Source organism: Chiloscyllium plagiosum, chromosome 19 (assembly GCF_004010195.1).
Source record: "Chiloscyllium plagiosum isolate BGI_BamShark_2017 chromosome 19, ASM401019v2, whole genome shotgun sequence".
NCBI classification, from domain to species: Eukaryota; Metazoa; Chordata; class Chondrichthyes; order Orectolobiformes; family Hemiscylliidae; genus Chiloscyllium; species Chiloscyllium plagiosum.
Window position 1 is genome coordinate 48162391 of NC_057728.1, and position 15776 is coordinate 48178166.

The 15776-nt window shown below is 40.0% G+C and overlaps 1 protein-coding gene across 4 annotated transcripts in view; it reads left to right on the top strand.

Annotated features, from left to right (window-relative positions):
- LOC122559762 (receptor-type tyrosine-protein phosphatase R-like) overlaps positions 1 to 15776 on the top strand; it is a 211488-nt gene that overhangs the window by 170769 nt on the left and 24943 nt on the right. For 2 of the 4 annotated variants that reach the window (XM_043709748.1, XM_043709750.1), the window contains 2 exons: positions 1684 to 1844; positions 3805 to 3918. In XM_043709748.1, the coding sequence (XP_043565683.1) occupies positions 1684 to 1844; positions 3805 to 3918 (275 nt within the window). The remainder of the gene's footprint in view (positions 1 to 1683; positions 1845 to 3804; positions 3919 to 15776) is intronic. The other 2 variants (XM_043709749.1, XM_043709751.1) reach the window with 1 other exon arrangement.

A 15776-nucleotide genomic window follows, 5' to 3' on the forward strand; every position in this document is an offset into this window, starting at 1 on the left:
CCCCTCCCCCAAATTCCCTCCCCCCTACCTTTAATCTCAGCCCGCTTGGCACACCAGCCTCATTCCTGAAGAAGGGCTTATGCCCGAAACGTCAATTCTCCTGCTCCTCGGATGCTGCCTGGCCTGCTGTGTTTTTCCAGCACCACATTTTTCAACTCTGGTACTCCAACATCTGCGGTCCTCACTTTCTCCTAGTTTTCATGGTTGCCATCAGTGATCAGTGAAAAGGTTAGACATGTTGCTGTATGGCACTATGCTTCATCAATGTCACAACTGCAGTCAATTTCTCATTATCTGCCATTTCCAAGGCTTTACTGTGTGCACAACAGCCTTTAAAATGTATTGTCAGTGCCAGGAATCCTGGATGTCCCAACAATGGTGTTTCTGCCAGCAGCGAGGGGGAGAATTGGACCACCATCAGATAAGCTGGGTGCCAAAAGAGTGTGGTACTCTCCATGAAATTTGACAAAAATGACATGTAACCAATTCCTGGTAAGGTTAAGCCCCATGTTTTTGACTTGCTCGCTGACTATGCAAGCATGATAGGCCTTATCAGCAAGATGTATTGTACTGTTGTTCACCATGTCATGTCAATGGTAATGGTATAATAATCAAACACACATCAAGGATTCGGTAAGCCAATGGATTAGTTTATTTAAACCATTAAAGCATATCACAGGTATGAAGCAAGCAAGCAACTGATTTCTATGTCTTTGCAAATGTAAAGCTGCCTGACTGCCAATAGGATTGTGACATTTTCTATGCAGTGCATGAAGTTCTTAAAATGAACTCTTTTAAAGGCAAGGGACATATGTAATAGCCTGCCTGACAGATTGTCCTTATCATTATTATCATTTTAGTGAAAGACTCTCCTAAATTGAATGTTCACTAATTTATATCTATGTTTCCATTGGAGTAATCCATACCCTTGTACAGTTTTGAACATTGATGGAATCCCACTTTAAATTTGTACAGATTAGCCTTCTATAATTTTTTCTCACAGATTATTCCTTTATGTTTGAGGACATTGTCTTATTACTTTTCTCCATTGCGTAGGTGAACAATTGACCAAAACTGAACAATGGACTCCATGTCACACAGAGAATGCATTCCAGAAGCAAAGCATAACCTTTGTAAACAACTGGCTCTTTGTTCCGACATCACAGTTTTAAAAATTATTTGTTAAAATATTGAAAGATTTTAAAGGAGTGATTTCAGCATAATTTAATGACTCCTTTCCAAATCTCTCTATATTAATTCCCCATTCACTGAATATGTTAGTTACATATTTAATTTGTGCAATGTACTTATTAATTTTAATGGCAGAAATATTATGTGCATTTATATCATGGTTAATTCCTAAAGGCACAATTTAAATAATGGAGGTTCAAAGCCAAAGTATGGCCATGCGGAATGATACTTCTTTTACTATTGAGTAAAGATCATTGGTGAAGAGTGAAAAATGATAATGTAGAACATCCCAAGAAAAGTAGGTGTGATAATCAAGAAGGAAGTGATTCCAAGCTTAAGTTTTAAAAACCTGTAAAAGGTACCAGAAAGGGATGACTGAGGAAAAAGTAGTGATAGCCATGACTTTCAGGTTTTGGAAAAGAATGAGATAAAATGAAGTTAAGAGGAGTATGACCAAAATTAATATTGTTGTATCATTGGTTTTCTTTCAACCAGCATGAAGGCAAGTGTCAAAATATAAAACACTATTGGTACAAATCCTGGCCTGACCACAAGACACCTGATAGTGCCCAGCCACTATTGCAACTCATGCTGAAAGTGGAGGAGACCAGACAGAAATCACCTGGTCGAGGACCAGTTGTTGTACATTGCAGGTAATGTGTTTGTAACAATGCTGTTCACTTAGTCTATAAAAGATCTTTCATTCTCATTTCTAGGAAAGACGACTGAAAAAGTTTTGTACTGTAATCATACTTGGCAATGGATGAGACTGTCATGTTTTGGATACACAAAAAATAAAACTTGCTATTATGGAGTGCTTTTCATAACCACCAGAAGTCCTTACAGCCTTACAGCCTTACAGAAGTGACCTTACAGCCAATTAAGTACTTTTGAAATGGAGTAACCAGTTTACTCACAGCACACTCCCATAAATGGCAATGTAATAAAGACCTGATAATCTATTTTTGTGATAATGATTAAGAATATTAGCCAGGACATTTTAAATGATGCAATTATATTTTCCACATCCACCCAAATAGGATCTCAGTTTAATATTTCATCAGTAAGACAGCATTCTAACAATGCAGTACGTGCTCAGTTTTGCAGTGAAGGAGCAGCTTTGAACTTTGTGTTTAAGACCTTGGTGGCAAATTGAAACCAGAACCATGTGATTCAGGGATGAGGGTGCTACTAACTGAACCATGACTGGCACAAATAACAAAAACAAATTAAAGCTTAACCATCTCAATATTAGAAATCCAACAGGCTATTCAAATAGTAAAATGGTCAAATATTCATCATTGGTATTTTTAATTGAATTAATCACCTATTCTCTCATGAATCATGATGAAACGTGCACAATTGTGAGCTTGTGAACGAGCTATTGCTGTGGTATGATCTGATATTGTCATATTTTCAGAATTCCCCCTTCCCCTCACAGTCTACTTTTTTTATTGTAATCAGTGAATCATTCCATATTTACTGCTTCATATCCTACAGCATCACTTCATTGTGAGATAGAATCCTGATATTACATGGAAAGACCATTCAGCCCATTGAGTCTGCATCAACCTTCCGAGGAGCATCCACCCAGACCCACCATCTCTATCCCCTAGCACTACATTTACCATAGCTAATCCATGGCTAACCTGCCCGTCTTAAGACTGTGGGAGGATTCTGGCACACCCAGCAAAAACCATGCAGACTCAGGGAAAACATGCAAACTCCACACAGACAGTCAGCCAAAGTAGAATTGAACATGGGTCCCTGGTGCTGTGAAGCAGTAGTGTTAACCAGTGTACCACTGTGCTTTCAAACTCTGAACTTTCACATATTTTGTAATCGACACAGACAGGGCTATGGAGGAATTAATCACTTGTCCATTTAATTAAACTCCCTTAGAAATAATCTCCTCAAAATAGCTAAACTCATGAAACCTGTTTAAAATAAGCATAGTGTTCAGTTCTCAAAGTTATTCATTTGGTCCATTCAGTTCAAATATTCAAAAAGAAGGGAAAGACTTGCATTTATAGAGCACCTTTCATGATCTCAGGACATCCCAAAGCACTTTGCAACCAATGAAATACAGACATTATTTAAATGTAGAAACAGAAATCAATTCATACAGAGCAAGTTCCTTCAGAGTATAATGTGAAAATTAGCAGATGATCTGGTTTTTTGCAATGTTAGTTGAGGGATAAATATTTTCCAGGACATTAAGGATACCTTTCCTGCCCTTTGTCTGTATAGTGCTATGAGTCCCTCTGTATGAGAGGTCTGTAATTGGAGAGCAGCTAAGGTCTCTTTGTAAGGCTTCACCCAAAAAAACTTAGATGTCAGCTTTGATATTTTTAATCTAGTTATTGCAGTGGGACTTGAACTCACAATCTTATACCAAGAGGTGAGAATGCTACCAAATTTGTTACAGCTGACAGTGACAACTTAATAATATATTTTAAAGTAATGCCTGACTTTTGAGTAGCAATCATTATCTTATTTGAGCTAAACTATTAAGAAAACTGTGCTACAATAAAGCCATTTAAAGCATAACATTTCAAATAATAAATAAAACAAGTGGTATTTTATTCAATACAATCATCATTTTTCTTTCAGTGCTGGGATAGGGAGAACAGGCTGTTTTATTGCCATCACTATTGGATGCCATCAGCTGAAAAATGAAGGGGTGGTTGATATATTGAGTATCGTTTGCCAACTGCGAATGGACAGGTGGGTGCTCACATTTCTTCACAGTTGCAAAACAAATTGATTGGGAAAGAATTGTAGTTGCAAGATGTCTATGAATGAGAAAGACCACTCGTCCATTCATAATTATCTCAGTGAAACATTAATTGTTATCGAAATGGTTTGTATTTTACCCATTCTATGAAGACTCCATGTTATGTCTTGGTCATTCTTTGTATGAAGAGCAATTTCCTGATATCTGTCTAAAACTGCCTTTTAGTAGTTTCCAAGCTGTGCCTCAGTCTTCTACATTGCCAGTAACGATTTCCATATCATTAAATACCTTGTATATCCGGGTTGTCCAACTTTTGTTTCATTGGGGAAGAGCAAAGAACAAGGAAATTTACAGCACAGGAACAGCCCTTTGGCCCTCCAAGCCTGCGCCGATCCAGATCCTCTATCTAAACCTGCCACCTATTTTCTAACAATCTGTATCCTTCTGTTCCCTGCCCATTCACGTATCTGTCTAAATACATCTTAAATGACATTATCATGCCCGACTTTACCACCTGCTGGCAACGCGTTTCAGACACCCATCACCCTCTGTGTAAAGAACTTTCCAGGCATAACTTATAGTTTTATAACTGTTCTCACACATGGTAGGGTATGTGATTGGTGAATGAATTTCATAAAGTTAAGGCTTGGTGAAACTGTAAATATAATTTTCAAAACAACCATTTCTAAAACGATTGTACCTTAAATAAATGAGCAATTTATGAAAATGTGGCAAGCAGCAAAAATCTTGCCTTGCCAACTCAGTTATGAAGTAGAGCTGAGAAGATAGAGGCAGTCTAGGCACCAAGTCCTGATCACTAGAGAAGGGGATGGGGATAAGCTAAGTTCAGTTTAACTAACAGTGGACCTGTGTTTACCTCTGGTGAAGCACAGTCTGAGCTTCTGATGGCAGAATTCATTTGAAAGTGGATTCAGAAGCTGGTTGCCTTTTGATTTCTGCAATCTCCTTTATGGATAGGATTTTGAGGAGTAGGAGGTGTGGAGGGATGATGGCTATATGACTCACTCTTAGTCTCAGTGTTCACATAAAATCGAACACACTCAGGCACTCCAACACACACGCTCTCCCAGCCTCCCATTTATACCCCCTGTCTCTCACTCCATTCTACACACCCTCCCAAACACACATTCAGGCTGTCTCACTTTATTCTATGTATGCTGTTATGTTCCTTCACACACATGCTCTCACTAACCTTTATTTTGTCACTCACCTACTTTACCTCACTTACTTCTGTACAAATGCACTCTTTCACCCCTAACCTCCACAAACATACTTAGAAACGAGGAGGAGCAGTAGGCTATTCAATCCTTTGAACATGCTTTGCCATTCATTATGATCATGGTTGATCATCCAACTCAATAGCCTATTCCTGTTTTTCTCTCACATCCCTTGATTCCATTTGCCCCATGTGCTTTATCCAACTCGTTCTTGAGATCATACAGTGTTTTGGCTTTCATTACTTTCTGTGGTAGCAAATTCCACAGGCTTACCACCTTCTGGGTGGAGAAATTTCTCCTCATTCTCAGTCCTAAATAATTTACCCCATATCCCTGTACTATGACCACTGGTTCTGGACACTCCCATCATCAGAAATAACACCCAGGCATTCCTTCACTCCCTCACGCAGTGTCTCAGTCTCTCAGACATGCTCTGTCTCTCTCACACACTCTCTCCTTCCCTCTTACGTTCTCCAATAGCTCAGGAATCCTGCTCCACATTTTCACGCCAATCGTTCAAAGGGCCAAAGCCGAGAGTTTAGTCCTCCCACAACCCACTCACCAACTTGCAGTGTCTTCCTCCAACCTGCTCACAGTCTACTCCCCTAACCCACTCACAGCGCCATCCTCTGACCCACCCATCAGAAATCCATACCTTGTAGTTCCCCGGGACTTGAGAGGGACTGGAGGCTGTCTCAGGATCCTTGGTCAATTTCTGCAGTGCATCTTGTAGACAGTACACATTGCTGCTACTGAGCATTCATGGTGGAGAGAGTGGATGTTTATCGATGGGGGGGGGCAATAAAGTTGGCTACTTTGTCTTGCATGGTATCAAGCTTCTTCAGCATTGTTGGAGCTACACTCATTCAGGCAAGTGGGGATTACTCCATCACACTCCTAACTTACACTTTATAAATGATGGACAAACTTTGGGTAGTCAGGGGGTGAGTTACTCACTGCAAGATTTCAAGATTTCCCTGAACATAATTTTTGCACTATCCAGTCCCTTCTTTGTTTCTTGATATCACATGGAGTGAATCAAATTGGTTGAAGACTGGCATCTAAGATGCTTGGAATTTCTCGAGGAGGTCAGGATAGGTCATCAACTTGGCATTTCTGGTTGATGTAGAATTTGTAACAGATTCTTCAGCCTTGTCTTTTCCACTGGTGTACTGAGCTATCAGAATATACAAATTGGCAGAGACATTAAAATATTGCCCTAACAGTACCAGGCTTTTTACACTTAAAACAAAGATGCATTTCACACCTCATAAAAATGCAATATATTAAACAATTTGCAATAATTTTAATATTCATATTTTCCAAACCACCAATCTGATCTTATAAATGGTGTCATTTCCATTAAATGCAGCACTGTCTATAATCACGTTTGTATTTTTTTTTCTTGTAATTTTTTTGCTTTTGGGGATACTTTCAGATGGACTTTGTTTCCCAAGTATGCTCTTCCTTCTCTTCATTACATCCCTTCTTGTTCCTTCATCCCAACTCTTAAAAAGAAATTGCAATTTAGTTATTAACATGTAGGACAAAAACAACAACATGGCACCTGTAATGTATTACCATAAACCAAGGCCAAAACCTGCAGGTTTCAGGATATTTGTACAATAAGATTCGCTGGAACTTAAGGAGTGTTCCATGTCTGATACCTTCAACGTGAAGTTGACTGAATGTCTAAGAACTGTTTCCTTTGCTTTGTTACTGGACAGCTGTGTAGCCAGGATAAGGGGTCTGCCAATCTGCGTAAGCAGCATTGTTACATAGAATGATTAGTCCCTCGAGAAATGCATGCAGTTAGTGTGTTCTCTTAATAAATCACAGCTACTAAACTAATAGAATATTTGAACTGGTGGTTGGAAAATACCTAGAGGTTATAGTCACATGGTGTGCCGTAGCATGGAAATAATTCAAGTGGTCTAGGCCAGACATTGGATTATGGAAAAGGTGCTACATACCTTGGAATATAGCAGGTTTTTTAAAACAAAACTGCAAGCTTATTTATGAGACATTCTGCCAAATTCACACTAAATGAGACAGACAATGTGTCAGGAGTTGTGTGTTCTTTGCCTTTAACTATAATGGTCATAAAGATTTTTTGAGCAGTTGGACCCAGATTCAATTTTCTGTAATTCCTTTGAAAGCATTTATTATCCTGTTTGAGATAGAACTTGCATTTTAGTAACACTGTTTGGAATTAGATCTGATCACTTTTTAAGAAGTTTTATGATAGTTGTCAAAATACACTGTCTTTTTTAACCCACAACCTTAAATATTGCAAATGGGAATAAATAGAATGTGAAGGATTAATGAATGATTAAATTTGGTTTGTTTCTGGCCCATTTAACTTTGATTTCTTGAATGCTCATTTATTAAACTTCAGTGCAAGTGGTGCACTGTGTATAGTTCTTGTTGCTCCTATTATAAATGGATAAAGAGACACTGAAAGGGGAACAGAAAAAGATTTATGTTGATGCCAGTCTATATTTGAGGCAACATGTTAGCTCACTTTATTATGTGACTATTGAGTGGTTCAAAACAGTGCCAACTGTGTGGGTTTAATTGTCATTCTGGGTGTTGACTGGGGACCTGTTTCCTTGACCTGCCCCTGAGAGTGGGAAGCAATGGCAAACCACCACTGACAAGAAATAGCATTTGATAGACAAACTTAAGTAATCTCTCAACCAAAGGAGCAAGTCTAAGCTCTGCAGTCCTTTAACATCCAGCTGTGAATGGTTGTGGTCAGAAGTAAATGTCAAATTTTCCAATCCTCAATGATGGGGGAGCTCAACACATCAGAAAAAGAAAAGACTGAAGCATTTTCAATCATGTTCAGTCACAAGTACCAAATGAATACCACATTACTACCTCCTCCTGAGTTTCCCAATATGACAGAAACTAGACTTCAGCCAATTCAATTCATTCTATGTGATATCAAGAACTATCTTGAAGGCACTGTGAACTGCAAAGGCTTTGGGTCTCAAAAACATTCCAGCAATAGTACTGAAGAATTGTCCTCCAAAATTGATGACACGCATAGCCAACCAGTTTCAGTACCTCTACAACATCAGCATCTACCCAGCAATGTGAAACGTTGGCCAGATAGAATTTGTCCACAAAACGAAGGTCAAATTCAATCCAGCCAATTATGACCACATCAGACCTCAATCATCAACAAAAGTGATGAAATGGATCATTGACATTGTGTTGAGACAGCACTTACACAGCGATAATTGCTCTCTGATGCTCATTTTGGGTTCCACATGTCCTAAAGTCGGCTCTCAGCGAGTTGACAATTTGAGAATAACTACAGCAAGCAAAATTCAGTCTGAAGAACAGCCCAGTCCTGCAGCTTCCAAAGCAACACTGCCCCCTGGTCCAAAACCCAAACAAAACCAGGTCACCCTTTGGTTTCTCTTTCCTTTTTAACATTCTCTGTCATTGGCTGGCCAGTACTGGTCATCCCTTGATTAACTAATTCAACATGCAGCTAGCGTGGTGGTCCCTCAGCATAATGGAACCTTGGTGCCAGTTCATCTGTAGCGGTCTTAAAGCACTAATTACTGTAATCTGCTTTATCTTTTCAGGCCAGTTTCCAGAAGCAAACCTTTGCTCTTTTTTCTATTTTTCAAAAAAAGCTGCTCAAAACTCAGAATGGAGTTCTCAACTGTAATTCATAGTTCCAAACCAAACACGATAAAAATAAAGGAAATAATTTTGGATGTAGGTTTGCTCGCTGAGCTAAAAGATTCATTTCCAGACATTTTGTTACCTTATTAGGTAACATCTTCAGTGGACCTCAGGCGAAGCAATGCTGAAAATGGAACAAATGCTAATAGGTTGAAGTTAGAAGGGCAAAAGGAGACAAAGAGTTTCGCAACCTGTTTCCACACAGCTCACTGTTGAACTCCTAAATAGTTCTGGATTGAACTTTTCAGCTAGAGAGCTGACCACTCCCCTTTCATTATACAGGTTGCATCTAAAACATGACCACTTTGGCCTGAAGTCTTATCCGTTTATACATAAACAAAAGGCCTCCCAAAATCCTTTAAGTTCTGTACCAAACCAGTTTAATCTGAACCGGGAGCTGTTTATGACCCCTCTGGAAAAAAAACCAAGGACACAGCATCCATGAGAAAGGAACAGCTTTTAGCAAAAAAGGACCCCCCCCCCGCCTTAAAAAATTAATCATCAATATCAAAAGATGGCTTCATTTTTAAAACCCTTCAAAAACCCAATAATTGGTCTAAACACATGTATACACTATACTAACTATAAACATGCAAAAATGCATAAACACATGCAAGTTCAGGCCATGGCACACCAGCCACCGAATGCCCGATATCTCATTCGAGTCTCGATGATGCATAGGCAATCACGTTTGCGTGACCTGCCACATACACAGTTGTCAAATTGAATGGCTGCACAATAAGCTCTGACTAAACAGTCTGGCATTTTTGTCCTTAAACTTTTCCAAAAATGTCATTGGGTTATGATCAGTGTATATGATTGTCCCAGATGCATTGCTGGTAATATAAACACTGAAATGTTGTAATGCCAACACTAAACTTAAAGTCTCTTTCTCCACCCTTGAATATTTCTGTTGATGAATGTTCAACTTCCTGGAAAAATACCCGATGGGTCTTTATATCCCTTTGTCATCCTCCCGCAGGAGCACTGCACCAACACCTACATCACTAGCATCGATAGCCACCTTGAAAGGCTTCATGTAATCCGGTGTGGCTATTCTGCTTTTCTCGTTGACAGTGTGAGAAATTTCCCAATTACTTACGTTTTCATATCCCATAGTGCCATTTGTCCATGTCCAATAACATGGCCCAGGAAGGTGGCTTGGGTTTTGGCAAATTCCATTTTAGCTCAGGTTACCACGAAGGCTGCCTTCCAAGGTCAATCAAACAAGTCCAATAAATGCTGTAAATGTTCCTTCAATGAGTGACTAAAAATCACCAGGTCATCAATGTAAACAACACAATTGGGTTACCTGCCTATGACCTTATTAGTCAGTCTTTGAAATGTGGCTGGAACGTTTTTCATACCAAATGGCATGACTTTGAAGTAATATAGTCCATTTGGCGTTATGAAAGCCAAAATTGCCTTTGCTGTCACTGAGCAAGTCCAACTTAGAAATGTAAGTTGCTTGTCCCACTTTTTCGACACAGTCCTCCAACCGTGGAATTGGATATGCATCAGTCTTTGTAATGACGTTGACTTTGCAATAGTCAACACATAACTGTTGGGTACCATCTGGCTTTGTGGTCCACCTTGGCACAAACAACTTAGGCAAGGCTAGGAAGGAGGACCTGTTTGGGGAGTATCAAGCACTAAGAAGGAAATTAAAGAACAGGTCCTCAAGGGTCATAATCACTGGATTACTGCCCAAGCCATGTGCTAATTGGCATTGGGATAAGAAAATTAAGGAAGTAAACATGTGACTAAGAGATTGGTGTGGGAAAGAGGGATTCCATTTCATGGGACATTGGCATCAGTGTTGGAGCTGAGCGATCTGTACCAATGGGACGGTCTCCACTTGGACTGATCTGGAACCAGTGTTCTGGTGAAAAGGATAAATAGGGTGGTCACTAGGACTTTAAACTTGTGAGTGGGGGTGGGAGGGGGGAAAGAGAAAGCAACAGGGAGTATGGAGCCAAGTAGAAAGATAAGTAGCAGGTTAACATGTGTGCAGGATTTAAGTTCGAGGCAGACTAGGAATGAAGCAAAAAGGAAGGATAATTTAGGACATATTACTAGAGGTGATGGAAATCATGACGATAAGAAAAGTAGCATTAAGGTGCTTCACCTGAATGCTCGTAGTATTCGTAACAAAGTAGATGAATTAACAGCACAAATCATCATGAATGACTATGATGTGGTAAGCATCACAGAGACATGGTTGCAGGGGTTCAGGACCAGCAGTTAAACATCCAAGGATTTATAACTTATCAAAAAGATGGGGAGGTGGGCAGAGGGGGTGGGGTTGCCTTGTTAGTTAAGAATGAAATTAAATCAATGGTACCGAATGACATAGGGTCAAATGATGTGGAGTCTGTATGGGTGGAGTTGAGGAACCACAAAGGCAAAAAAACCATAATGGGAGTTATGTACAGACCTCCTAACAGTGGTCAGGATAAGGGGCACAAGATGTACAAGGAAATAGATAGGGCATGTCAGAAAGGCAAGGTCATGGTGATCATGGGGGACTTCAATATGCAAATGAACTGAGTGAATAATGTTGCCAGTGGATCCAAAGAAAGAGAATTTGTGAAATGCCTACAGGATAGCTTTTTGGAACAGCTTGTGATGGAGCCCACAAGGGAGCAGGCTATTCTGGACTTAATGCTATGTAAATAGGCGGGCTTTATAAAAGATCTCTAAGTCAGGGAACACTTAGGAGGCAGTGATCATAATATGGTAGAGTTCAGTCTGCAGTTTGAAAGAGAGAAGGCAAAATCAGATGTAATGGTGTTACAGTTAAATAAAGGTAATTACTGGGGCATGAGAGAGGAACTGATGAAAATCGACTGGAAGCAGAGCCCAGTGGGGAAGACAGTAGAGCAACAATGGCAGGAGTTTCTGTGTGTAATTGAAGACACAGTACAGAAATTCATCCCAAAGAAAAGAAAGATTATCCCAGTGATGGGTTAGACAGCCGTGGCTGACAAAGGAAGTCAGGAAATGTATCATAGGTAAAGAGAGCCTATAAAGTGGCCAAGAGCACTAGGAAATCAGAAAATTGGGAAGACTACAAAAACAAACAGAGGATAACAAAGAGAGAAATAAGGATGGAGACAATCAAATATGAAGGTAGGCGAGCCAGTAATAGTAGAAATGATAAGTAAAAGTTTCTTTTAATACATAAGAAACAAACGAGAGGCAAAAGTAGAAATTGGGCCGTTCCAAATTGATGCAGGAAGGCTCATGATGAGAGATAAGGAATAGCCTAAGAACTTAATAAATACTTTGTGTCAGTCTTCACAGTGGAAGACATGAGTAATATCCCAACAATTAAGGAGAGTCAAGGGGCAGAGTTGAGTATGGTAGCTAGAAAAGCTAAAGAGAAAGTGCTAGAAAAGCTAAAAGGTCTAAAAATTGATAAATCTCCTGGCCCTGATGGGCTACATCCTAGAGTTCTGAGGGAGGTGGCTGAAGAAATAGCAGAGGCGTTGGTTGTAATTTTTCAAAAATCACTGGAGTCAGGGAAAGTCCCAGATGATTGGAAAATCATTGTTGTAATCTTCTTGTTCAAGAAAGGATCAAGACAAAAGATGGAAAATTATAGGCCGATTAGCCTAACCTCGGTTGTAGGTAAAATTCTAGAATCTGTCGTTAAGGATGAGATTTTTAAATTCTTGTAAGAGCAGGGTCAGATTAGAACAAGTCAGCATGGATTTAGTAAGGGGTGGTCGTGCCTGACAAACCTGTTTGAATTCTTTGAAGAGGTAACAAGTAGGTTAGACCAGGGAAACCCAGTGGATGTTATCTACCTCAATTTCCAAAGGCCTTTGATAAGGTGCCTCACGGGAGGCTGCTGAATAAGGTGAGGGCCCATGGTGTTCGAGGTGAGCTACTGGCATGGATTGGGGATTGGCTGTCTGACAGAAGGCAGAGAGTTGGGATAAAAGGTTCTTTTCAGAATGGCAGCTAGTCTCACCATGAATTCCTGTTACCAGTACCTTTTCTGGCAATAGTCCCTCAGGAGTACATACCTCCTCATCCTTCAGACTGAGAGGATCCTGTGTCCCTTAATATTGTAACCTCTTTATCTGCTACTCCTGGCCTATGTGAATAAACTTTACCCTTGCATGTATATTTTTAAGCAGATCTGACACTTTCACCTTAATCAACCTCTCATCATCTTGTCCATGCTCAGGCAGTTGTCTAACGTCCCTTGTGTGTTTTGTTACTAGACCAATAAAATTCCCAGGCTTGTCTGGTTTTCCTACATCTGGCTTTCTCCTAGCCACAAACACTGTGATTTCATGTGGCCGACTTTATTACAATGAAAACACTGGAGCTTTTTAGCTTCCTTGTCCCTCTCAAGGGTTTCTTTTTTACCCTGTGGCAAGTTCTCCTTATGATCTTCACTGAGATCTACCTTTTCCTTTCCACATGAGGATTTCTTTTTGCCCCAATTTCTATCCCTCATGGACTGAAATTGATTCTGGAAGCCAAACCGAGTGTTATGGACCAGCTCATAATCATCAGCCACTTCAGCTGCTATTCTTGCCATTTTAACTCCTTGCTCTTCCACATGAGTTCTCACTATTTTCTCACTAAGGTTACCTTCAGCCTTTATCTTCAGCCTTTTAAGCTGACTTTCCTTTCTAAGTGTCAGTTTTTGAAGTTCAAAAGCTTTCTCCTTTCCTTTCTCTTCTGCTGCTCTCTCTTTTTCCCTCTCTTCTGCTTTTAATTGTAACTCAAACTGTTTCATTTCTGCTGCCATTTCCTTCTCTCTCACTTCTAATTCCAGCTGCTTTATTTGCAATTGAATTCTTGCAATCTCTATTAATTCAGATGGTTTCTCCGGCAAGTTTAAAAGCTGAGCTACTCTTGTAATTATCTCTCCTTTCCTCACAGAAGCAGGTCCAATCCCAGCTTGTCTGCTAATTCTGCAGCTTGGTCTTATTCACCTTTTGCAAAACTTCCAAAGTCACCGCATCCACTTCCAGAAAACATTTGGCGACAGAAAGAGGTATTACTATCCCAAACTTTGTCTAACCAACCAAACCAACACCCAAAATAAAGACACTAGCACTTAACACTTGATGTTTAAAGAGCGCCCAATCTGTTAAGGAGTAGGCCAGACCACTGAAAACATTCTGAAGCAGGCAGCCCAGACCATAACTTTGCAATTTATTTTGATAAGTGTGCAGTGAAAATTACCCGGAGTAAGTTAGCTAGGTTGACTACCAGGTTTTAAAACAGACAAAAATTTATTCACAAAACCACACAATGAAACACAGAGAACAGAACAAAGAACGCCTAAAGAACTCCGTCTATCCAAACTAGACTTAATTATGCTGTTCCAAATATACACAACAGTCCCAAGAAGCAAACTCCCTTAAAGAACAGTAAAAATGATACAAATGCTTACAGATTGAAGTTAGAAGGGCAGAAGAAAAGTGAGAGTTTCGCAACTTGTTTCCACACAGCTCACTGTTGAACTCATAACTAGTTCTGGACTGAAATGCTCAGCTAGAGAGCTGACCACTCCTCTTTCATTATACAGGTCACTTCTAAAACATGATCACTTCAGCCTGAAGTTTCATCTGTTTACGTATAAACAAAAGGCTTCTCAAAACCCTTTAATCTCTGTACCAAACCAGTCTAATCAGAACCGGGAGCTGTTTATGACCCCTCTGGAAAAAACCAAGGACCCCTCTGAGAAAAGGAACAGCTTTTAGAAAAAAGGGACCAGCTTTGTGTCAATAACAATGATTTGAATGTGAGGACTGATCATATATTGAAATTGCTGATTAATATCACATAGCTAAGGAAGTAAGTTATCATGAGGAGGTGAAGAGGCTGTTAAAGGATGTAATTGGGTTAGGTGAGTGAGAAAAATATTGGCAGGTAGAATACAATATAGGGAAATGTGAGCTGGTGAGGTGTAGGGAGGGTGTTCCAGATTTTTATACATAGACATCTAACAATAGTGAAATGCTTCAAATTGAGGATGCTCAAGAGGTCAGAACTAGAGAAATCAAAAACAATATGAAGTTGTGGAGCTGGAGAAGATTAAGGAGCTGGTGTGAGGTAAATGATAGGTCATGGAATAAAGGAACAGTAGCAGCATGGATACAAAAGGCTGAGTGACAGGAAACAAGAGGCATTTGGATGGGTATATGAATAGGAAGGTTTGGAGGGATATGGGCCGGGTGCTGGGAGGTGGGACTAGATTGGGTTGGGATATCTGGTCGGCATGGACGGGTTAGACCAAAAGGTCTGTTTCCATGCTGTACATCTCTATGACTCGAAGTAAAAGGGTATTTTCCGGCTGGAGAAAGGTTTGTAATGCAGTTCCCTAGGGGTCAGTGTTGGGACGTATGCTTTCCCTGACATTATAAATGGTCTAGATTTTGGTGTGCAAGAGACCAATTAAAAGTTTATAGATGATACAAAACTTGGGAGCATTGTAAATTGTGGAGAGGACAATGTAAAACTTCAAAAAGACAATTTAGTGAAGTAGGCAATGAGGAGACAGATGTCTCTGGCGCTGTGAGGCAGCAGTGCTAACCACTGTGCCACCGTGCCACCCAATAGATGATACAAAACTTGGGAGAATTGTAAATTGTGGAGAGGACAATGTAAAACTTCAAAAAGACAATTTAGTGAAGTAGGCAATGAGGAGACAGATGTAGTTTAGTGCAGAGAAATATGAGATGATGCATATTGGCACAAAGAATGTGGACGGACTATATAAAATAAATTCTGGATTAGTGGTGCTGGAAGAGCACAGCAATTCAGGCAGCATCCAAGGAGAGGCAAAATCCGAGGACAGGCAAAATCGATGTTTCGGGCAAAAGCCCTTCATCAGGAATAAAGGCAGAGAGCCTGAAGCGTGGAGAGATAAGCTA